This window comes from Protopterus annectens, chromosome 11.part0 (genome assembly GCF_019279795.1).
Source record: "Protopterus annectens isolate FY-2018-M chromosome 11.part0, PAN1.0, whole genome shotgun sequence".
Taxonomy (NCBI): domain Eukaryota; kingdom Metazoa; phylum Chordata; order Ceratodontiformes; family Protopteridae; genus Protopterus; species Protopterus annectens.
Window position 1 is genome coordinate 1,309,285,395 of NC_056745.1, and position 24,756 is coordinate 1,309,310,150.

General features: G+C 43.3%; 1 protein-coding gene across 1 annotated transcript in view; it reads left to right on the forward strand.

Moving 5' to 3' along the window:
• TNPO3 (transportin 3) overlaps positions 1–24,756 on the forward strand; it is a 2,808,908-nt gene that overhangs the window by 929,902 nt on the left and 1,854,250 nt on the right. The window contains exon 8 of the mRNA XM_044088630.1: positions 1,738–1,845. Coding sequence (XP_043944565.1) covers positions 1,738–1,845 — 108 coding nt within the window. The remainder of the gene's footprint in view (positions 1–1,737; positions 1,846–24,756) is intronic.

A 24,756-nucleotide genomic window follows, 5' to 3' on the forward strand; every position in this document is an offset into this window, starting at 1 on the left:
AGCACAACTAGAAGGACTCCTGAAGTTCTTAACTAAAAAGATTGGGGGTTTAAAAGACTCTTGGCTGTCAAAATAGCCTTGTAAAGGCAGCCAAGAGGAGATGTAAATTTTGCATTCTTTGCTGTTATTACCCGATCCTTCTCGATCTTTTGTATCTCCGCAAGAGAGATAGATCTAGGAGAAGTAGAACTAAGGATTTAACTTTCCACCCACATAAAACACTCTACAGGGAAAGGTATGTTACCTAGCGTTTACCCAGTCTCTAGAACAAAGTGTCCTTTCATGATGAATGGATGAGCATCTGCACACACTTTCATGGCCTGGCCTTTCTTTCTCTTCTGGATGTGGGAGTTGTATCCTGAGGGTGAGTATTGCCAAGGCACACATGGTCTCTCAACTTGCCTGTCTTTGTAATTCCTAATATCCTGTTATTCTTTAGTTAGTCAGGCCTTTATACCGTGCCCACTCCAGCCTGTGATTTGAACTTTGTTTTGGTAACATGGTAACAATGGATCCTTTGAAATTGTCTGATTAGGAATTACAGGACTGTATGTGGCTGGTCCTATGTATTGTCTTCTGATAAATAAAGCAGAATAGTTGAGGGTTCTCAGACACCACACTACACAGCAATTTCTATTGCTGCTATGTTTATATTGGCATACAGAGACAGAATCGGGCAGACGTGCATATTTTTGTAACATACTACAGGTTTGATGACCAGTTTAAAGGCAGTGTTGTAGAATTGCCCTCAACTGTATTAGTTCAAATAATTTGTTAGGAATTTGCTGAAATTTTTAGTGTACTGCTGTAGGAGATCTCCCTGAAGAAAGGAAATGTGGTTAGATTACTGCACTTATTGCACCTGTATGTCTTTGAAAGAGGAGCTTTTGTAGCAGTATGAATACTCTCCTACTGTTTCCTTCAATTTAGGTAATGTTTGGATTTCAATAAAATGATGAGAGCTTACATGTCATCTGAAGTATTGCCACTTGTACATTAGTTCATTGTTTTTTTGTTTATCATAAGATTCACTAAATGTGTACCAAGGATGGCAAAATAGCTTAGTGGTAAAGATCTTGATCTTATAGTTCCAAGGGCGGGGCATGATACTAACTACTGCTCACTTTTTGTGAAGTGTTGCACATTTTTCTTATTTCTAAAGACGTGTGAGGTTTCTCTCTACACTCAAGTGTTCAGCTCCCAAAATTGTGTGCTGGCATGTTCTTTGCTCCAAATTGTTCATATGTACTGCATTTATTCCTACCCTTGAGGGACTGAGTCATAGCTGTATATGGTCTGTGACTGATCAGCTCACTTACCAAATGATTAATTAAAAAAAAAAAAAAACCTCAAAGGAAAGGGAATAAGTGTCTCACTAGGAAGTGGAGATTGTGCATGCCAGTACTACTCTTGTGGAATGCTTGTGATATTATGTACTGTTGTGGCTACAGACTCATGCTAACTTCAGTTTACTGAGGGGGGTCATTTGACTGCAGAAGAATTAATTCTGGATCACAGCTAATACTATTGAATAAAGCTTAATTGTTGTGAATTCTTTTAATAAAATCCCCCCTTTGAAGATTTTCTGTTTGTTGAGTGCATTCATATAAGTTGCAATTTCATACTCAAATGTCCATATAGTAAAGTAGCCTGTTAAGTTGCCATGATAATTGTAGTTGTTTTTATTTTCCACATATGCTGTGCTAGAATGTCAGTCTCACCTCCCCTTTTTTTCAGGAGGGTGTCCCGGAAGAGACAGATGATTTTGGCGAATTCCGGATGAGAGTGTCTGACCTTGTAAAAGATCTGATCTTCTTAGTTGGATCCATGGAATGCTTTTCACAGGTAAGGTAGATGTTGCAGGTTGTCATCATTCCAAGTAATTGTATCTGCCTTGATGTGCATCATAATGAACCAAATAGTATATGTTTTGCCATAATAAATCTCGGTGTTTACATTTCATAGCTTCCCCCTCCATCACATTTTATTCAGTTATTAAACAGAGCTCCTTAAGTGGCCCTTTCATTTGGTTGACATTCTGTTTCTCCTCTGCTCCTGACTCGTACATGAAAGCCAATCCACAAAGTCTGCCCTGCAGGTGCCTTCTTTCTCTAACTTAGGGTTGTGCTCATTGCTACAGACTACATTTTCCCACCATCAAAGAGCCTTACTCTCCTTCTCATAGCAGGAAGGTGTATGTATATATGTGTGTGTGTACGTATATATATATATATATCTATATCTATATGTATATATATATATATATATATATATATATATATATATATATATATATATATATATATGCACACACACACACACACACACACACACAGTTCAAATAAAAAAATTAAAGTAACCGCAGTGTAAAATATAACTAAAAAAAAGTCCAAAACATACAGTGTGAAGCAGTAGGAAACACTTTCAGTCAGCTAAACTCTTCAGTCCAAGCAGTTTCTATTCTTACAACGTACAAAGACACATATATAGGGTATACACACGTGTGTGTGTGTATATATATATATATATATATATATATATATATATATATATATATGTATATATAGATATATAGATATATATATCTATCTATATATATATATATATATATATATATATATATAGTTAATAATGAGGAGGGGTGATTACTAGTACTGCCTTGAATATTCACACTCTGCCATGAACTGTTTTACCATAGCTAACTTAACAGTGTCATTTGCTGAAAGTCAAAGCATCACGACGAACTTTAAACCTTACACTTACAGAAACAAAATTACCTCATAGGACTACTGTCATAGGAGACACTTCTGTGCAGGAAGGTTTTATCTTCCATTTTTGGAAAAGCTTCTCCTGTGTACTGGAAGGCATTAGTGGCATGAAGTCCAAATGTGTCGTGTTCAAGACCTCATAGGTTGTGACAGTACAATAGAAGCGCACCGGTCATGATGGTAACTCCTGGACCTGCTGGTGGGCACTTGAATTGAGGAAAGCCATCATGTTAAACAAGGATACCTTTTCTGCATTACCAAGCTGGGGAAAGGAGGCTGTCTGTAAATTTAATCAACAAAAGCCAAATTGCCTGGAAGGAAGCAGATACTTTGGTCCATAAAGAGAAGATCTAGGTAAGTCTGGAGTCTGATGATGCCATAGAGACTAACGTACAGATGGCTTCAGAGAAATTTTGGTATTTTTTTCGGTGTGGAATACATTGCCCAGGGTATCCTCCACATAGGTGGAAGAAAGCTGACTGCAGTTGAGGACATTAGATGCAGACTAAACACACTGAGGAGTGGTTGAACTCAGTGGACTTGTCTTTTGAGTAAGCAGTCCCAGAAACAGTGGTTTGACATTGTGGATTTTATTAGCTGTCACTGCAACATTTAACCATTTGCATGGTGAAAGGCTATGGGAGGTTTGGGGGAATGATATGAAGATACAGATAATAATGATAGGCTTGGAAAGTCCTTCCTAGATCAAAGTGTCACTTATTGGTAAGTGTTCAAACAGTAGATGTTCTGAAGTTTTAATCTCTTAACAGCTGACCTTTTTCCAAAGGGCTGTCCTTTAATCACTGACTATTGCTGGCTATTTTTCCACTTGTATGTAAAAGCATGCGTCTCCGTAATGCTTCAATATTTTTTTCATGGTATTTCCAGGGAGTGTTGCAGTTAAAAGGATGTATACAACATTTTTGGAGTCTGTTCCTACCCTCAAAGAAAAAGGAAAAATTGTATTTTGGCATTTAATGAAAAAAATAAAATTGTTAATGTGATTTTTATGTCCCAACATATACAAATAATAAAAGGTCACTTTTAATTAGAAACCTAAATTCTTTGTAGTCTAAAGTCATATCAGCATTGTGGAGGATGTTCAGAAGTGAGTGACTGTGCACAAAAGGCTTCTTATTACAATAAGCTATCTTTAAAACTTTTCTGGATTTGCACTATGTAGCTAGATATACATATATACCTAATCTGAAAATTATTGCACGTAAATGCAATAACAATTAATTTTAATGTATATATAGGTATATTAGCCCCATTCTGTGAAACAGAGAATATTAAAACAAAAATGAAAAAAATATTGCATTGAATAGCACTTTGCGCAGAGCCATTTATTTCTGAATATTTCTCTAAGTATTTGTTTTTGATGGCTTTTATTTTAATGTGACTAAAACTGAAAATTATGTCAGCAGATTTTGTAAAGTTGAATCCTATCAAGTTGCGAAGACCACTCTGACCTGAATTATACCCTTGCTTCAGTAGAAAATCTCTCTAGTGCTTCGAGATATTTTTTATGAAATTTTCAGAAAACCCTGTATAACCTTACTTTCATTTTGCATTGCACAGCATTTAGCTTTCAGGGAAAATAGACAATAAAACCTCAGTATATGTGCATGTCTATTAGAACATGTAAAATATGCATAGTTTGTTGTAACATATAAAAAGGCAAAAGTATTACCTTTTTCCTAGAGAACAATTTTGTGATATGATTCAGAATGCGTACTGCACTTGTCAACTTGAAAATCATCCAAAATATTAATTTCTGATTAAACAGATGCAGAAAACAGAACATCCAGGTGGTTGTACACGTTTGCTGGTACTATCTGTAAAGAACCATTTTTTTTTACCACATTATGTTTTTCAGCAAGTTTCACAGAACAATGTATTATGACCCTCAGATGCAAAATAACACACAGCTGGTTGTTCTAGATGTAAAGCCACGCACATTTTAAATGTTGTAATGTAGTTTACTGTACATACTTTAAATTGGCTGGCGGGGTGGTGGGCTGGTTATAAATCCAGTGCCATAAAACTTCTGTATTTTGAGAATGGAAAGGATTTGTACTGTTATAAAGACAACTCTGTAATTAAGTGATGTTCATCATTGGATCACTGTTGCAGTAGGGCAGCACTAAAGAGTTGGATTCCCGGGGAGAAGACCATATGTCTGATTGTTCCTTTTTGGCAAAAACTCCCAAAAAAGAGCACAAACTGAAACTTTAGGTTACCTTCCTTATGCCTATACAACTGTTAGTGCTCGTGTTTGAGCCAGTGTAAAAATAGACATATGGGTGCCAAATTAGAACCTTATTGCTTTTGAAGCAACCACCAAGTCTTGCTGTGATGTGATAGGTCCAGCAGTCAACTAGTTTTTTCTTCAAAATGGGCAGATAAGTACCTTGTTGGGGGCAGTCTTCCATTTTTTCTAATAGTATATGTCTAAGTGGAAGGGAAGGTGTATACATGGTCACCAGATACCATACAAAGATCATTACATGTCTTACCTTTTTCATTAGGGAAAGAAAATGACATTTGGTGTTGTTAAGTCTGTTCATACTTTACTTCTAAAACTTTAAGAAGTAGGAACAGTAGGCTTTTGCCAGATTTGGAGAATCAAAAGTTAAAGGCTCCCATTTCTAGTATAAATGGACTAGGGTTCCCTTCTCCTTGGATGTTTCCCCTGTGGGTCCTGATACAGGTATCCTGGGAGGATTTGGTTTTCACTCTAGCTTTCCTCCTTGTCTTGACCTTTGGTGGGTTGCTCAACTGTGGCCTGTTCAGAGCTTTTGGATCCTCCATCAGCTTCTCTTGAATCCTTTAACATTTCTCCTTGGAAAGCTGCAAAGAGCCAGAGAAATCCTCCAAGGCCACGCATACGTCTGTTTGTAGTACTCTTGCTATTATTAGAGGAAGGAACAGATGTTCTATTTTTCTACAGGATACACTGATGAGTCAAATTCCTGTGAAGATGATTGTTCCTTTCCAGCAGACACTCCCAAGAAAAAGAAGCACAAACTGAAGCATATTTATGCTGCTTGTATCCTCTTCAGCCAAGGGAATGAAATATAATTGGTTTACATTTGTGAAAAGCTTATATAAAGCCTTTTAGTTATTACAGTCAGAATCTTTCCAATTTTTTTAAAAGAAAAAGGTCTTCAGTGTTCCGTTTTGATTCAGCATCTGATGTGCAGGAAATTAGAATAGGTTGTGCTTCACTAGTTTCTACTTCAAAGAACTGGGAGTCTGAGTCTGATGAAAACATTTCTTCAAATTCCCCTGCTAAAGAGCTATCTTTCTCTGATACTATTGGCAGGTCGAATAATTTCTTTAAATGGCACCAAAACGAAATGTCAGAGAACCAGAAAAGATATGAATTGATACAGGTGAATTCCCTCAACCAGTGGCTGTTCATCCTATTATAACAGACTTAATGCCTTCACTGCAGCCAGCAGATATTCATCATATTGATAACTGTTGCAGTAGCCTTAGGACATAACCCATATACTGTCAGAGATATAACAACTGGTAATTAGAAAGGGAAAGGTAATAAAATGGGAAGAGGTCAAGAATTTATTTGGACTGCAGGTTAGAGTTTGCCTTCCCTATCAAGGTTTGATTTCAGAGTATTGGCAAAGAGAAAGAAATAGGTGGCTCCTAAATGAAGACCAGGACTGGTAGAGTTTTTAATAGAATCTAGAACAGAAGCGGTTGTTAAAGAAATAATTAGTAAAGCATATAAAATATTACATGATAATTATAAGAATCAATCAGAAGAGCTTAGAAAGGCTTTGGAAGTGATATTGGCTAAGCAATTCACAACGAGACAATGGGGAGATGTATGTATATCTTAAAGAAATTTTCCTCAGGTGGATAGTGTGATGGGCAAGAAAGAGATAGCTGGGAACATATTTTTTGGGAGTGTAATGAGCTGGTAGATTTTATGGATTCCCTGCCAACCGCTGTGTTGGAGATGCTGGGTGAGCGGATTAGACTGACTGGAGAGATGATTTTTTTGAGTTATGCTGCAGAATCGGAATTGTCTAGACATAGTAAATAGCCTTGCCGAGTCTAATTATGGCGGCTGCCAAAAAAAGCCATTACTAGAAAATTGAAATCAAAGTCTAGACCAACTTTATTAAAAGTAGTGAATATAGTAACGGAGAGAAAACAACTGGAATTGGGATCTTTAGAAGAGGAAAGGCAAACTACATAGAAAAAATGGGAATTGTGGGAACAATGTATGCAGAGCAGGAATGAGGTTTAAGAGGCAGGATTTGAATGAACCAGACGGGTACCAGTAAGAGTGAAAGGGAAGGTCTACAAGACAGTAATAAGACCAGCTATGTTATATGGGTTGCAGACAGTGGCATTGACAAAAAGGCAGGAGTCAGAGCTCAATGTGGCAGAGTTAAAGATGTTAAGATTTGCACTCGGTGTGACTAGGATGGATAGGATTAGGAATCAGTATATTAGAGGGTCAGCTCATGTTGGACAGTTTGGAGACAGCAAGAGAGAGACGAGATTGCGTTGGTTTGGACATGTGCTGAGGAGGGATGATGGGTATATTGGGAAAAAGATGCTAAGGATGGAGCTGCCAGGGAAGAGGAATGGCCTAAGATAAGGTTTATGGACGTGGTGAGAGAGGACATGCAGGCGGTTGGTGTGACAGAGCAAGTTGCAGAGGATAGGAAGAAATGGAAAGAGATGATCCACTGTGGCGACCCCTAACGTTAAAAGCCGAAAGATGATGATGTAATGCTTAACTGACATTGACTAGATGGTTTGTAAGTGATGTATGTTTGCAACTACAGTTTTAATTGTCTGTGATGTAAACTGTCTGCAACTAAAGTGGTTATCATTTTGTATCTTTTTCATTTGTATAAATGTAAGATTGCCCTTGTTATATGTGAAAATTTAATAGAGATACAACTGACCAGATTCCAAAGCTTCAGGGCACCCTCAGTACAGAAATGGTCATACAGCTCAAGCTGAGCTGATAGACAACTTTGGGTGCGAAGCCCTTCAGAGCTTTACTGCCACCAAAGCATATGCTCTTCTGAGGCTTCTGAGGATCGTCCGTTCAGCTTGTGCTGTTCCTTTGCTGGGCAGATGAGTTCCCTTTGGGGGAAAACTTCCATTTATTTGTATTGCTATTTATCATTTTCCTCTTCAGGAAAGTTATTTTAAAACTAAGAGTGTTGTGTTTTAACAGACTGTCATGAGACTGTAACGTATTTTTAAATGGAGTGCTTTTTTCCTTTCAGTTTTTTCTTGTGGAGAAATTGTTTATCTTTTTGGGGATGAAAGTGTTTTAAAAGTGCTTTTTACTGTACTTTTCTGTCCAAAAAATAACTTTGGAGACTGGTGGTGTCTACTGGCATTTGCTGCTCACTTCCCCAGGAAAGAAGTACCATTTTCAGCTTAATAATGGAAAAGATTACTGGTCCCATGGTTGGGCCACCTTCTAGCCACAAAAAAGAAAATAAGCAAACAACCTTTGCCACCACAACAGGCTAGCAGTTTGTCTCAACCACAGGTGGGTGACTCTACTGTGGCCATTTGTACCTCAGACCACTCATCTTTTAACTTTGATCCCTCTGGTGTAGCATATACAGTTACTATGGACTGGGGTTTAGCCACATCCTCTGTGCATGTGTCTACTCCTCAAATTTCTTTGCATAAGAGTAGTTTACTGGGTTTGATTCCGGTTACTGATCCTTCTAGTAAAGTAGTTTCTTGTAAAAGAAAGAATACCTGATGTTCTTCGTGTTTCACTGTTGCAGTCATTACATTTGGGTAATCTACTGGCAGGTTGCCCTCAGTAGGCCTGAATGACAAAGTCTTGAGTCCTGCGTCGGTTGCTGTCTCTTCTTCCATGATGTCAGGGATATAAAACATGCAGCCGACGCCATTTTATTCAGCCTTTCGTGCCTCGCGGTGCCTGAAGCAGAAGCAGTTCGCAAGTGCCGGTCGGACGACTCCTGAAATTTTCGCATTCGAGTTTCAGAACCAAAGTCTTCAAACTAAAGCGAAGTACCCCGTTGGGGAAAACTTTTTCTTGCTCCTTACCGATGTCAGTAAAAGTTAATAATTGCATTACTTGTGGGAAGCAAATACTTCATAAGGATTTTCATTTATACTGTATTCCTTGCCTAGGCCCAGATCATAACGTGCCTTGCTGTTGGTTTTGTGCTAGATTTAACTAACACACTATTAAGCGTCGGTATAGTTTTGCTTCTAAATATTTTGGATCAAGATTTAATTATCCTGAAATGTCGTCTGTTAGTAATCCGACTACCGGAGTTCACAAAAATGCAAAGAAAAAGACAGAGACAGACCGTTGAGGTCCAAAACTTCTCCTAAGCCAGTCACCGGTTTGCCAGTACTTAGTGAGGCGCTTTCACAGCCCCTGATACCCGCTACTTTTGAGTCGCAGGCCTCTACCGAGAACCATGCGGAGTCTGGTATGCAGTGAGATTCTCAGAGTATTGAACCCGCGGATGTCTTTCCTTTGGATGGGTCCGGAGCTGCTGAGCAGGCACCGGCTTCTGAGGGTGTTTTCAGGCCTCAACATTTTTATATTAAACTGACACCAGCCTCAAAAACAAGGTCAAAAACATCTTCTATGTCTAAAAAACCATTGCATGAGCCACGTGCTCAGGCCCCTATGCCTAAAAAACAGATGATCAAAATGGCTGATTACCTTGATCAGGCCCCCCCCCCCACTAAGAGGCCTAGACAAGACACTGATTATGAATCTTCAGATCAGGTTTCCATTTCTTCTGATTCTCTTCTTATCAGGAATTTTCCATTCCACCCTATGAGGATTCTGATGCAGAGGAATCCATCCCGTCTGCATCTCCTCCTGAGGGATTACTCTTTTGGAGAAACTTTTTATACTTTAAGGGAACATTTTCACTGGGAGAGTCGGGACTTCTCTGAATCTAAAAATAGGCTTAGGGATTTCCTTATTCTTCCTCAGCATAGGCCTTTGGCTATACCTCCTATATTAGACATTGTTGATGTGTTTTCGGAATCAAACATGGCTCCTTATTCCCTATCTCCGGCTCCTAGTAAGCTAGACAGGTATTTCAGTGTTCCTGACTCCCACAAATTTCTTTTCAAAAATCCTGCTGCTGACCCTGAGACTATTTCACATAGCCCCAAGGGTGTTAAGGCCTCTATAGCCAAACATCCTACCCCCCTCTGATAGGGATGCCAGGGCACTGGATAGATTGGGAAAGAAGGTTTACATGCCTGCTACTTTGGCAATAAGAGCCTTAAACTGCCAGTTTCATATGCTTAAATATCAACAGCATGTTATGAGCCTACTGAAACAGAAAATTATGTTGATTTCTGATTGTGTGGAAAATAAAGAATTACAGGAACTATTGCATTCAGCAGAACAGGTTGGAAAACATACTTTGCAATGTGGTTTTGATTCCTAGGAGACCTCTTGCAGGGCCGCAGTTACTGGATCTTTGATTAGAAGGCATGCCTGGCTCTAGGAGCAAAATCTGCCTGATCATGTTAAAGCTAAATTGTTGGATGCCCCCTTGCAGCATGACACTGTTTGGTAATAAGGCAGAATAGGTTTTAAAGAAAATGGAAGACAAAGCTAAATCTATGCAAACTGTAAAAGATTTCTTGCAAGTGCAGCCACCCAGGTTCAGTAGGCACTGGCCTACTAAAAATTGGTCCTTTCCTGTGTCCAACAGAGCCACTCAAGGCAAATCCAGGCGCTTAAAAGGCTCCAGATACCAATCACAGGGTTCTTACAGGTCAAAGCAGTGGGGTGCCTCCACCTCCAAATCTGGAGGAAACAAAGGACAACCCTACAGTAAGCAGTCTCAATGACTTTCCTCTACCATCACGAAGCACTTATCTTTTGGCAGCCCCCTTGGGGGGAAAACTTGCACTTCATGCAAAAAATTGGCCATTAATTACCCAGGACAAGTTAGTATTGAACATAGTATCCCAGGGGTACAGATTTCATTTTAATACTTTGCCAATTCCAAACGGATGGCCAGATCTGCCACAAAATCAGTGGGCAGAGGCTTAGAAACAAGTTATGTCCCTCATGGATATGAGGGCTATTCAACCAGTGCCAGAAAAGGAAAGAGGACAAGGTTTTTATTCAAGACTTTGCCTGGTACCCAGAAAAGACCATTCTTGGCATCCAATACTGCATTTATCGATTTTGAACACGTTCCTGGACATTCCAAAATTCAAAATGCTGACCTTACAACAGCTTCTGCCTATGCTGGGCAGAAATGCTTGGTTAGTGACTCTAGACTTAAAAGAGGCATACCTGCATATCCCAATAAGGGAATCATGCAGAAGATGCCTCCGCTTCAAGGCAGGTGTTTTGCCTTACCAATTCTCTGCACTGCCCTTTAGCTTATCTACTGCGCCCAGGGTCTTTACAAAGTGCCTGGCACTAGTAATTGCATTCTGCAGACAGAGAGGTATACAAATTTATCCTTATCTGGACGACTGTCTCATTCAAGCAGAGGACAAGGACACTCTTCGTCAACATCTGGCATTTGTAAAAAGGCTTCTAACATGCCTGGGGTACACAATAAACGAAAATAAATCCCAACTGGTACCTTCTCAAATAATTACATTCCTGGGTGCAAGCTTGAATACACCTGCCCAGATGGCTTACCGTACACCAGACAAACAAAGGCAACTGACAATATACTTCAAACAAATGGCAACAAAAACCCAGTTATCTGCAAGACAAATTCTGCAGGCTTTGGGGTTCATGGCATCCTGCAGTCTACTAATTCCATATGCAAGACTACATATGACGAAACTTCAGTGGTACCTAAAAGGTTTATGGAGCCAACATTGTCACAGTCTGGAAACAATGATACCTCTCATTCCCTGCCTACAACAGGAGTTTCTTTGGTGGGCGGAGACATGTCACCAAAACAAGGGACTGTCATTCACTCTACCCCCTGTCATCCAAACCCTAACTACAGACGCATCAGACTGTGCTTGGGGGGGCCCACCTGGTGAGGAGATGCATTCATGGCAAATGGACCCCAAAACAACTGCATCTGCATATCAACCAGAAAGCGATGCTAGCTGTTCAGAATGCTCTGACAGCCTTCAAGGACTTCATCCAGGACAACTTCTGATAAAGATGGACAGCACCACGGTTATGTGGTACATAAACAAGCAGGGGGGGGGTACCCATTCATACCCCCCTCTGCAGACTAGCCATGGCTCTGTGGAACACAGACTTGAGCTACCAAGTGCATCTACAGGCTGAGTTGCTGCCAGGAAAGCTAAATACTCTGGCAGATGATCTAAGCAGAAGTCTCATGGACCCACACGAGTGGAAACTGGAACCCAAGACTTTCAACATGTTGATAAACAAATGGGGGAGCCCAGATATAGACCTGTTTGCCTCCCCCCAGAAATACCAATTGGACAAATTCTGCACAAGGACTCCCCACAATGCCCTGTCCTTCAACTGGAAAAATCTATCAGTTTATGCCTTTCCTCCTCTGCCTCTCATCTCCAATGTACTACTAAAGATCAAACTGGACAAACCAAGGACAATACTGATTGCACCAGACTGGCCACACCAACACTGGTGTACCCCCTCTTGCACAGTGTGTCACTGCTGGCTCCATGGCACCTGCCTCAGACCCCCTACCCTGCTGTCCCAGCAGGAGGACCAGATTCTGCATCCTCAGCTTCAAACCCTGAACCTGGCGGCCTGCCTAATTACCTAATTTCTTTTGCCATCCATTAGTAAACAAGTGTTGTATCTCATTTTGGTGGCAAGGAGGCCTAGCACTAAAACATCGTATGCTGAAAAATGGAAAAGATTCTGTTCCTGGGACCAATCTCAAGGGATGTGCACAGCAGCGGTCAGTTTACCTCAGATTCTTCAATACTTAACTGAGATGCTTCACAAGGGCCTTACTTTTTCCTCCATCAAAATTCATGCCTCAGCCATTTCAGCTCATTACTACACAGAACCATCCCTCTTCTCTCATCCACTGCTCAAGCAGTTCCCCAGAGGTGCCAAAAACTTAAGACCACCCAGGAGAGCCCCTACTCCAGCCTGGGACGTTAACTTTGTATTGGAAAAACTCACTCTACCTTCTTTTGAGCCAGCTGCAAGTGCAGAGTTAAAATTCCTTTCTTGGAAAACAGCCTTCCTCTTAGCAATCACTTCAACAAGAAGGGTATCTGAATTACAGGCCCTTATGGCAGTGGAACCTTTCATCATCTTTCATGCAGACAGGGTGTCCCTCAGGACCAATCCCTCCTTCATGCCCAAGGTAGTTTCCATTGCGGCTCTTAATCAGTCCATTCATTTGCCAACCTTCTTTTCCAATCCACAGAACAAAGGGGAACGGATACTGCACTCCGTAGTTGTGCACAGACAACTTAGATTTTACTTGGACAGGACTAAACCTCAAAGGAAATCTGAACAACTGCTGGGGACATTTGCTGCAGGGGCAGAGGAGAAGGCCATTTCAAAGCAAACTGTTTCTAAATGGATAGGCCATTGCATTCATTTCTGTTATAAGCACCATAGAAAACCTACCCCACAGGGGATAAGACCACACTCAACCAGGGCTGCATCTACCTTTACAACCTTTCTCATAGGTGTCCCTAACAGGGACATCCTAGAAGGTGCTACCTGGAGTTCTGTACACACTTTCACCAAGCATTACCATTTGCCAATTTTCTCTAAGTGCAGAGCTGGCTTTGCCACTGCAGTCTTGAAGGGCCTTATAGCTGATCCAAATGCTATCTAAATATGCTATCTAAATTCCTCCTCCCATCCTTAGCTTTGGGAATCTACCCAAATGTGATGACTGCGACAGTGAAACACAAAGGACATTGTACAGTTGTGTACACTTACCATAAATGTAGATGTTCGAGTGTATTCACTGTTGCAGTCCTGGTTACCCTCCCTCCAGCCCCTGACTTCTTTTGGCTATACCTCTATTCTCCTTTACTATGCTTAAAAGCTTTTTGGTGTATTTGCTTTTTGTTGGAGGTGTGATCCTGCATATAATTGCTTCCCATTATGGGGGAACCTGACATCTGGGGCAAGAAAAACTGATAAAATGGCATTGGCTGCATGCTTTATACTCCTGACTACCTGACGTCATGGAAGATGAGACAGCAACTGACGCAGGACCCAAGACTTTGATAATCAGGCCGACTGAGGGCTACTGCAAGTAGATAACCCAAATGTGATGACTGCAACAGTGAATACACTCAACATCTACATTTATGGTAAGTGTACACAACAGTACTTTTTCATTGCTTCTGATCAGTCTTACTGGTTGTCCCCTTCTGCTAAATTGCTTCCATTTGACAAGGAAAGTAAAATTCTGGAGAGACTTGGTAAAGTTTACACTTCCTCCACTTTAGCTACCGGAGTAATGAATTACCAAACACACGTCTGGGTATCCCTTAGCTCTGCTTCTCCAGTCTTCACAAGCCCTTGCTCAGTTACCTGACTTTGAAATTAAAACTCCAGTTTTGTTCCTTTTGGCAGCCTCCTTATAAGTTACGAGGCATTCTGTTAAGTGTAGCTGTGATGCTGTTGAGGCATCATCTAGAGCTGCTGCATCTGGTTTTGTGCTTATGAGGCATTCTTGGCTGTGGCTTCAGCCATTGCCAGATGACATTAAAGCAAAATTACTAGATGCACCGTTGGCCAAGACTGCTCTTTTTGGTTCTGCAGTTGCATTCTTAAGACTCTGCAAGAGAAAGGAAAGGAACTTGAAGATTTGAAGCACCTGTTCGTCTCCCCTGTTCCTAAGTTCCAAATGAATTTTCTATCTAAGACTTCCTTTGTTAGGAGACCAGCTAGATCATCCTCTGCTTCCAGGCCTAAAGCATCTGTTAAGAGACCTGTGCATTCAAAATTTACTGCTTCTACTCCTACTCAGCAGCTGTTTCAGGCTAGACCCAGTTCTCCGTGACTATCAGCAGCCTCTTCCAAGTCTTACTCCTTTATCTCTTCAGCTTTTCCTCTCTCTTCCATTTTGGGCAAGGGTCACTTAAGAATCCTGGGTTCTGCCTGTCATCCAACAGGGATAATTCATGACTTGGAAGACTTGATGGTATGTAGTCCTATGTTATGTAGTCCTATCTCGCCTACATTCTTACCCGTGGGTTCGGAGCCGAATATCTGCTCTGACTCGGCCTATTTTACTAGCTCAAAAGTCTCTGATTGGCTGGGCTAAGAGGGTATCCCATGGTACACTGCTTCGTATCCCCAGATCTCATTTTCCGCTTGTAGAGCTCGGACGTGGTCTCGCTTGCCTGTGGCTAAGTACCTCTTTTTGACTTATTTCTCTTGAGAAATTGGTTGCTTTATACTCAGAAGCTATTTTAATAGCTATATCTTGCTGCTGTCGCTGTGATTGTGTGTTTTCTTGGTGTTTTGTGGTATCCCTAACTGTTCCCACTGGCTAGGCCCGTTTTAGTTAGAGGACCTAGTCCTCCCTTAGTTGTTTTTCATGTGTTTTTTCTCTGTATTGTCTTAAGAACTGTATTACTTAGAGGTTCTTTAAGTGGTGTCATTTTGTTGCTAATTGTTTATTTAGGGCTTCAGTCAGTCTGTGTAGTACTGTTTGCTAGTAAACGTTGTGGGCTTTCCCGCATGTTTTGGAAGTTTAACTGTTCTCTAGAGTAGCAGATAATGTCTATGGATCAGAAGGAACATAAGCCTTCTGGCTTTAAAAAATGTTCAAAATGCAGATATAAAATGTCCATCACAGATGGACACTCTGTATGTGTCTACTGCCTTGGAGCCATCCATTTACAGGAGTCGTGTAGCTTTTGCCACGCCTTCAGTCCTAGGGTGCTCCAATAGAGGAAAACAAATTGATTCTAAAGGGACTGCTTAAACCGTCTTTTGAGGAAGCTATAGATTCGGCTTCCAGCTCTCAGCCGAAATCTAAAGCCTCCAAGTAAAGGTCTCCAGCTCCATCTGCATCTTCGGAGCCTCCAGAGAAGATTACTATATTGGACTCTGCTTCCTCGGCTCCACTGTCCTCGGGGCCGCAGGAGGTATCTGTGTTAAGTGAATTGGCGTCCACTCCGATCATTCTTGAACCCATTCGGAGCCGGTCGCCTAGTGTGAGGCATGGTTCACCAGGTAAGAGATCCCAATCTCCATCCATCTCCTCCAAATCCTCCAGGCTTTCTGATTTGGATGTGGATAGGGTAGTGCAGAGGCACCTGCAGTCGCCGGTGTTGGCTAAATTGTTTTCGGCTCTGACGCAGTCGGCTCCGGAGCCAGTTCCTATGGCTGTTTCGATGATTCTTCCTCCAAGTACATCTTTGTTGTCAGAGCCAGTATGTTCCTCTCCGAGTGATGTTCTTGTGCCGGCTCCGATACCTCCCTTGGGTTTATCGGTGCCGACCTTGGCTCCGACCATGTTGGTTCCGTCCACAGGGTTCTAGACTCATGTCTCCTTGGTCGGGCCCAAAGGGGATACTTCGGGACATCTTTCGGTTCCGAGTCATCGGCTCGGGGGACCCCTGTCCCGGTCGTGGCCTTGGAGGTCGTTCGGTCCTCGGACTGGGGGGGGGGGGAACCTGCCTTCGAGGAAATGTGGAGTGCGCTGGCCAGATCGTCAGCTACATCACTCGGGGTGGTCATTCCATCCCCTACCACTCCGGCGAGAGCTTCTGACACTCACCTATCCTTGGACAGTAGAGCACCAGGCCTTAAGGATGCCCCCACGAGCGGTCCCCCACTTTCTGAAGGTCTCTCAGAGCCAGTGCCTGAGGAACCTCCCAGAAAGAAATTGTGCAAGAGGAAGCACATAGACTCCCAGGACGAGTCTCTCACTTCTGATACTGACCTTGAGGAATCGGAAGGATTCCCCAAGTCTTCGTCTGATGTTTCCTTCTCCGATATCCTGGAGATACTGAAACAAAGAGGAGACTGGCCTTCCAGTACCCCTTCCGAGGTGGAGTCAGTATTCCTTAAGGCTTTTGACGCTCAACCCTCTGCCTCCTGGGTGTCTCCACCCTTTGATGAACTTCTTGACCTTATTTGTCGAAGGGTGTGGGAAAACCCTGATTCTGTTGAGCCCGTACCCAGGCGTCCCAACAAATTTCTCTCCGCCTCTCAGGGAAAAGAGTTTCTGTCAAAGGGAGTCCCTGTAGATGCCATGGTGGTGGCGGCAGCCACCCAGAAGGAAGTTGCAGAGCCTTCCTCGTATGTCCATCCTCCTAACAAGGAGTCTAGGACTATGGACCGGTACGGGAAGCGTACCCTTTTTTCAGTCACCTTCACTTTACGGTCGCTGAATTATTTGTCTCATTTCACTCTGCTCCAGAGAGATCTCCTCAAAGAACTGGGAGATACTCTTGCGGGTAACATACCTGAGGCGGTGGCTCAGACAGTTAACGCACAGATTTCTACCCTCAACTCCATCGCAAACACGTCCATGCGACTCATTTCGTATGTGGCCGAGGGAGCGAGTAGGGCGGCAGGCTCAGGGGTAGCCCTTAGAAGGCAAGCCTGGCTGCGCCTGTGTCACTTCGCGGAGGCCTTCAAGTCTTCCTTCACTGATGCCCCTTTTAATGGTTCCTTCTTGTTTGGGACCAAAGTGAAAGACACCCTCACCAGGTGCGAGCAAGAGGGAAAGACCCTGTCTGCCACAGAGGTCCGTTTTTCCCTTCCGTCTAGGCCTTATCCCAAGGCCCAGCGGGGGTGGGGGGATGTGGTTCAAGAAATCACAAAGGTTTTTTCCTGCCGCGCAAGGTGAACCCCCCCCCTCCAGAGGCAGGGGAGGGGGGAGTTATACAGGGAGACATCGCCCCAGAGGGTGCCCCTGCAATTCCGGAGACCGCGACTCCTTCCACGGCTCCCCATACTCTCATTCCTGAGGGTGTGCCCGGCTCTGCTTATCCGGAGCCAGTCTGGGTCGAATTTCCTTGTATCCGGAAACCTGGGAAAACATCACCCAGGACCGATGGGTATTAAGGATAATTTCCTGAGGTTACCTCATTCCATTCTCTTCGGTACCCCCTCCAATAAGTAAAATCCCAGACGTTCCACCCAGTCAAAGGGATCAAACAGCCTCCGAGATATCTCAGCCGCTTGAAAAAGGAGCCATCCAACCAGTCCCCTCAGACCAAATCGGATTAGGGACTTGCTCAAGATTCTTTTTGGTGCCGAAAAGAACAGGGGACCTTAGACCCATACTAGATCTCAGACAACTCAACAATTACGTACGCAAGTCCAAATTCCGTATGGTCACCCTACAATCGATTGTCCCATTGTTGGGAGAGGAAGTATGGATGTGCTCCATCGACCTCAAGGATGCTTACTACCATGTCCAAATGGACAGGGCATCCAGGTGTCACCTACGCTTCCGGCTGGGAGCCAGTCACTTCCAGTTTCGAGCCCTGCCCTTTGGTCTCACCACAGCCCCCAGGGTGTTCTCCAAGTGCATGGCAGTGGTGATGGCTCACTTGAGACATCAAGGATTCCAGGTGTTTCCGTACCTGGACGACTGGCTCCTCACCGCCCCCACCAGGCATCAACTAATTCAGACCAGGGATGCTACCATCAGTCTGTCACCAATTAGGCATCACAGTAAACTGGAAAAAATCTGCCTTATTGCCCTTACAGCGTGCCACCTTTATAGGAGCAGAGTCGGACACCATTCAAATGCGAGCATTTTTACCACAAGAAAGGATCACGGGGTTGCAACAACAAATTCTCACGCTGATGCCCCTGAGACATGTGAAGGCAAGACTGATTCTACAACTCCTAGGTACCATGGCGGCGACTATCATGTTGGTTCCTCTAGCGAGATTACACATGAGACTTCTTCAGTGGCTCCTCTTTGTCCAATAGTCTGTCCAAAGACTTCCGTTATCCCATCCAAGCTTAATGACAGACAGATGCAAGCAGGATCTCCATTGGTGGCTGTGCACCAACAACTTGAACGGGGGAAAGCCCTTTGTTCCACTCGTCCCTGTTGCCACGGTGACCACGGACTTCTCCCAGATGGGGTGGGAGGGGCATTATCTCGGCAGGACGGTCCAAGGCTCGTGGCAGGAGCACGTGATACATTTGCACATAAACGTCCTGGAGATGAGAGCAGTGCTTCTTGTGTTGCAGGCACTTCAAGAAGTTCTTCCTCTAGGGACTGTTGCGATACACTCAGACAACATGTCAGTTGTGTGGTATCTCAACAAGCAAGGGGGAACTCGATCTTACCCACTATGCAGAGAGGCCATGCACGTGTGGCATTGGGCAATAGCTTCCCAGCGGTTTCTAGTGGCAACGCACATTCCGGGGAAGACCAGTGTATTAGCGGACAAGCTAAGCAGGGTGATTCTTATGCCCTACGAGTGGTCCCTGAATCACCTGGTTGCAGAGTGAATCTTCAGCAGATGGGGTCAACCTTGCTGCGACCTTTTTGCCAGCCCTCTCAATGCGAAATGCAGCAACTACTTCTCGCTGATCCCCCCACTGGGGGAATCACCCAGGGACGCTCTGGCTTACAATTGGCCCTCCGGTCTGCTTTATGCTTTCCCTCCATTTCCCCTTCTCTCGAGGGTGATTCAGAAAGCGCAATCTTTGGGAAGCAGAATGATTCTGATTGCCCCACACTGGCCTCGTCAGGTATGGTTCCCCTTCCTTCAACCTTACATTGTGGGATACCCCTTGGATTCTGGAACCCCTTCCAGATTTACTGACGCACATGGGAGAGTTCCGCCCCTCTCTGAGGGCACTCCGGTTGACAGTCTGGCTACTTCACTTCCATCGTTAGTCAGATGTCACAATTTTCCGCCGGTAGTCATCTATATATTATCTTCCTCTCATAAGCCATCCACTAGAAAAATCTATTCTAGCAAATGGAAAAGGTTCTCTATCTGTGCTCATTCTAGAGGCATTGATCCCTACATGGCTTCAATTGATTCGATTCTGGAGTTTTTGTCTATGCTGTTATATCAAGGTTCCACATCAGCCACCATCAAAGTTCAGCTGGCAGCTGTATCAAACTTCCACGTGGCCAATGAGAGTAGCCTTATGGCACACAGACTATGTAAAGCATTCCTTAAAGGTACTCTATTACTTCGTCCCCCAGTATCCCAACCTGTCATGCCCTGGAACCTCAATTTTGTTCTTCAAGCCCTCACTCTTCCACCATTCGAGCCTGCAGTTACCTGCGAGTTAAAATTTTTAACATGGAAAACAGCATTTTTAACAGCAGTCACTTCAACGAGGCGGGTGTCTGAAATTCAAGCCCTCTCCATCAAACCCCCATATTTGATCTTCCATAAAGATAGGGTCTCTCTCAGACCAAACCCATCATTCCTTCCCAAAGTGACTTCTGTGTCTAATATGAATCAGTTTATTGAGCTACCAGTTTTCTTCCCCAATTTTTCTAACAAGGCAGAATTCAGATTTCACCAATTGGATGTACATACACAGTTACGCTTCTATCTACACCGGACGAAAGATATCCGGAAGTCTGACCAACTTTTTGTCTTCTTTTCGGAAAACCGGTCTGGTTCTCCGGAATCCAAGGTCACACTCTCTAGATGGATAGCCAGCTGTATTTCCTTCATCTATCAGACAGCAGGTAAAAATTTGCCTTTTCCAGCTAAAGCCCACTCCACAAGAGCGGTCTCCACATCCACAGCCTGTCAAGCTAGATTGTCAATGGATGATATATGTGCTGCAGCCACTTGGGCTTCTCCTCACACCTTTGTTTCTCATTACAAATTGGAGGTGGTTTCCAGGGGCAGATCTTCATTTGGCTCCACAGTTCTGAGGAGTATTTTCCTATGAGCCACCCAGGATGTAGGTGCTAGGAACGCTGTGCCACGGGTAAGAATGTAGGCAAGATAGGACTACATAACATCAAGAAATTATGTACTCACCATAACGTTCGATGTATGTAGTCCATCTCGCCTCACATTCTTACTTACCCTCCCGCCTTCCCCCTGCCTGGAGGATTTGGAAGTTAGATTGTATCCTGCAGAGTCCCTTTGAATAGTTTTTGTTTGTATGGATGCGTGGTATGTATGAAGTAATTATGTTGTTAGCAGCAAACTAGATCTGGGGATACGAAGCAGTGTACCATGGGATACCCTCTTAGCTCAGCCAATCAGAGGCTTTTGAGCTAGTAAAATAGGCCGAGTCGGAGCCGATATTCGGCTCCGAACCCACGGGTAAGAATGTGAGGCGAGATAGACTGCATACATTGAACGTTATGGTGAGTACATAATTTCTTGTTTTCCATTAATGGGTATTCCTTAGCCCCCTGCAAATCGGCTCCAGTTTCCACAGATTCCATCTCAGCTTCTTTCTGAAGGCACAATTCAGGATGGTGCCTATGGATCAGAGAGGCAGAGGGTTTTACTCAAGGATGTTTCTGGTTCCCAGAAAATATGGTCCTTGGAGACCAATCTTGAATGTCTCCCACTTAAACACTTTTCTGGAAGTGCAGTCTTTCCACATAGTCTTTACAAACTTTTTCCTCTGATTTCACCTCAGTCTTACATGGCTTCTCTAAATATCAAAAATGCATATCTACACATTTCTGTTCATCTTCAGTTCAGGAAATTTTTACATTTTTCTGTGGGTTCCTCCTTGTGCTAGCAGTTCTCTGCCTTGCTCTTTGGACTTTCCACTGCCCCAAGGGTAAGTGTTTGCCCCCTGTGGTTGCCTTTCTGAGAGTCCGGGATATCCAGGTATACCCATACCTGGATGATCTTTTCCTGGCTCCCAAGTCAAAACAGTTGTCTCTGAACTTGTAGGTGATAGTTCACCTCCTTCAAAGCTTAGGGGTCACTATACTTTTCAAAAAATCCACTCTGACCCCTTCTTAGGATCACAACTTCCTAGGGTACAGGTTCAGGACAGATATCATGTTGTTGTTTTTTTTCTTCTTCTGACAAGGTTCAGTCCCTTATTGCCTTTCTGAAAAATGTTCTGCTTCTTCCTTCTGTAACAGCCAGAGAGTTTCTAAGACTTGTGGGGTTCATAGCCTCCACGATTCCCATGTTGCCCTTTGCAAAACTCCACTTGAGAAAATTTCAGTGGTTTCTAAAGTCAGTCTGGACTCAGCATTCTCATCCTCTGGAGTTTATCATTCCTGTCCTTCACTGCCTAGAAACAGAGCTTATGTGGTGATTCAGCAGCTAACTCTGAATCCAGGTCTACCTCTTTTTTTGCCCCAGGCATCTCAACATCTTTTCACAGATGCCTCAGACACAGGGTGAAGAGCAACATTTGCTTCCAAAAAGGACCAAGGACATTGGTCACCTTCTCAAAGGAGAGAGCATATCAACATCGAGGAGATGAGGGCTCTGATTCTGGCTTTACAGAACCTCCAATCTGTCTTTCAATTTGGTCCTTTGGAAATATTTATAAGCAACACCACTGTTCTCTGGTATATCAACAAGCAGGGAGGGACAAAGTATTACCTTCTTTGCAGGCTAGCTCTCAGGGCAAGTGCATTAGCAATTCAGTATAAGGTGACTCTTCTTGTGGTTTATATCCCATCAGCTCAAAACACTGTAGCAGACACACTAAGCAGGTACATGACTCAGTCCCACAAATTGATGCTTCACAGGGATGTGTTTCTAGACTTGATCCACTGGTGGGGGTACTCTCTTGGATTTATTTGCCTCCCCTCTTAACAGGCAACTTCCTCTATTCTGTGCCAGACTCCCACATCCTCTGGCTTGGAAGGTGGACTCCCTATCTTTATTATGGAAGGGGATGTTTATTTATGCACCCCACTTTCCTCTTATTCATAAAGTACTGCTGAAGATTCAGCAGAACCAACCAAAAATCTGCTGGTGACTCCCTTTTGGACAATACAGCATTGGGTTTCTTCTTCTGCATTTACCCAAGGGCAGTCATCACAAGTTACCTCACAGAGTGGACCTGCTCACACAAGACAATGGATCGCTGTTTCATCCACATCTGAACTTTTGATTCCTTTTAAGCCCCTTTTTTCATAGGTCGTGCTTAAGGTTTTGCAGGAGGCCAGAAAATCCAATACTAGAAAATCTTACTTTTCCAAATGGAAGAGATTTTCTATCTGGTTCCTTTCCACAAGTCAGGATCCATTTCATTGGATATTCCTATAGTTTGTTCTTTCTTGTGTGAGCTACTTGACAGTGGCTTGCCATACTCTTCAGTGAAAGTTCACATGTCTGCTATTTCTGCATCTCTGCCATTATCTCCACCTTTAGCATTCAGGTTGGAGATGAAACTTTTTCTAAAAGGTGTCCTACATATTAAACCTACCAGGAAAACAGTTCCTTCTCCTTGGGATTTGAATGGTGTCTTAAGAGAAGCGTACTATGGCTCCTTTTGCCTGCAGCCTCTGCTTCTTTGAAGTTCAGTACTTGGAAAACTGTGGTTCTGTAAACCTTGACATCTGCTAGGAGGGTTTCAGATTAAGGCTTTGATGGCATCTCCACCTTTCCTGGTTTTTCACAAGGACAGGGTTTCATTGCTTACCAATCCTTCTATTTCTAAGGCACTGAATGAGAGATGTCTCTTAATCTATTCAGTTGCCCAAGTTCTTTCCTTCTCCACAGTCCTCTAGTGAAAGGATCTTGCATGCTTTGGATGTACATAGACAACTTCAATTCTGCTTAGTTAGGATTAATGCTATCAGGAAACCTGAACAGCTTTTTGTTGTTTTCCATTCTAGGGCTCTGGGTCTGCATGTCTCCAAACAGCCAATTTCTTCTTGGATTTCCAAGGCCATTGTTTTTTGCTGTGAATATCATGAAAATTCTATTGCTGAGCCTGTTAGGGCTCATTCCACTAGATCTGTTGCATTTTGTAAAGGCCTGGATACTAATTCTATTTTAGAGGCTGCTACATGGTCTTCTGTGCACAGTTTTACCAAACATTACAAGTTGGACACCATTTCCAGATCTAGATTAGGGTTTGCTAGAGACATTCTCCATGGCTTTGTTGAAAATTTCTCTGTACAAAGTTCTCTGCTCCTTCCTCCTCTCAGGGTTCCTTTTAAGCTTTGGTATTCTCCCACATGTTAAGAATACTACAGCATTGAATAGAAAGACATAGAATAGTTGTGTAAAATCTTACCATAACCATAGATGTCTTCTAAGTTGCAATATTCTGTCCCTCCCGCCCTCCCCCCTGCATCTTGTGTCTTCATTGGATGACCTATTTTAGCTCCTTAGCTCTGGTGTTTCTTATGGGGCATTTCAGTTCTGAGGTTTGTATGTGTGGATGTCCTTTTATGGCTAGCGTTGTCAGCGCCATATGTGTGACATCCCACATACCTAAAGTAGTTAAAAAGCTGTTGTATACTGGCCAGACGTCAGGGCGGAGGACTTACCCACATGTTAAGAATACTGCAACATAGAAGAGAACGACATCTGTGATTATGGTAAGATTTTACACAACCATTCTTTCTCCCTGGAGTCAGTTACCTCAAGGCCCAAGTCGTCCTTATTGCAGTCTCCACCTTCTGTGGCTTCTTCCATCAGGTCTTCTCGAAACCTGTCTGAAGCCGAGGTTGACAGGATGCTGATGAGGTTTCTGGAGGCACAGATTCAAGTGGGGATTTTGCCTGCTCTGCCCCCTGCTGGATCTGTGAGCCATCAGCCTTCATTTGCTCCCATCTCTCCTTCTCCGATCTGACCCCCGGCTTTGAGTTGTCTGGTCCAAGGATCCTGGGAGTAGAGACGTTGGAGCCGACAGGCGCTGTTACCTCGACTGGAGTTGCCCTGAGTAGTATGGCTCTGACCATCTTCGAGCAGGGCGACTCTTGGAGCCATACCGTGGGTGCCGGGGCTGACAGTTTGATATCAGCGACGAGGATGTTGGAGCTCTCTCTCCCCCACAGAGCCTCAACACTTGATAGCTCAGCTCTGACTCCCCTTTTAGATCTGGGAGTGGTGGGTGCTTGCAGGGCTTTTCCTCCGACAGCTTTGGCTTTAACGGATG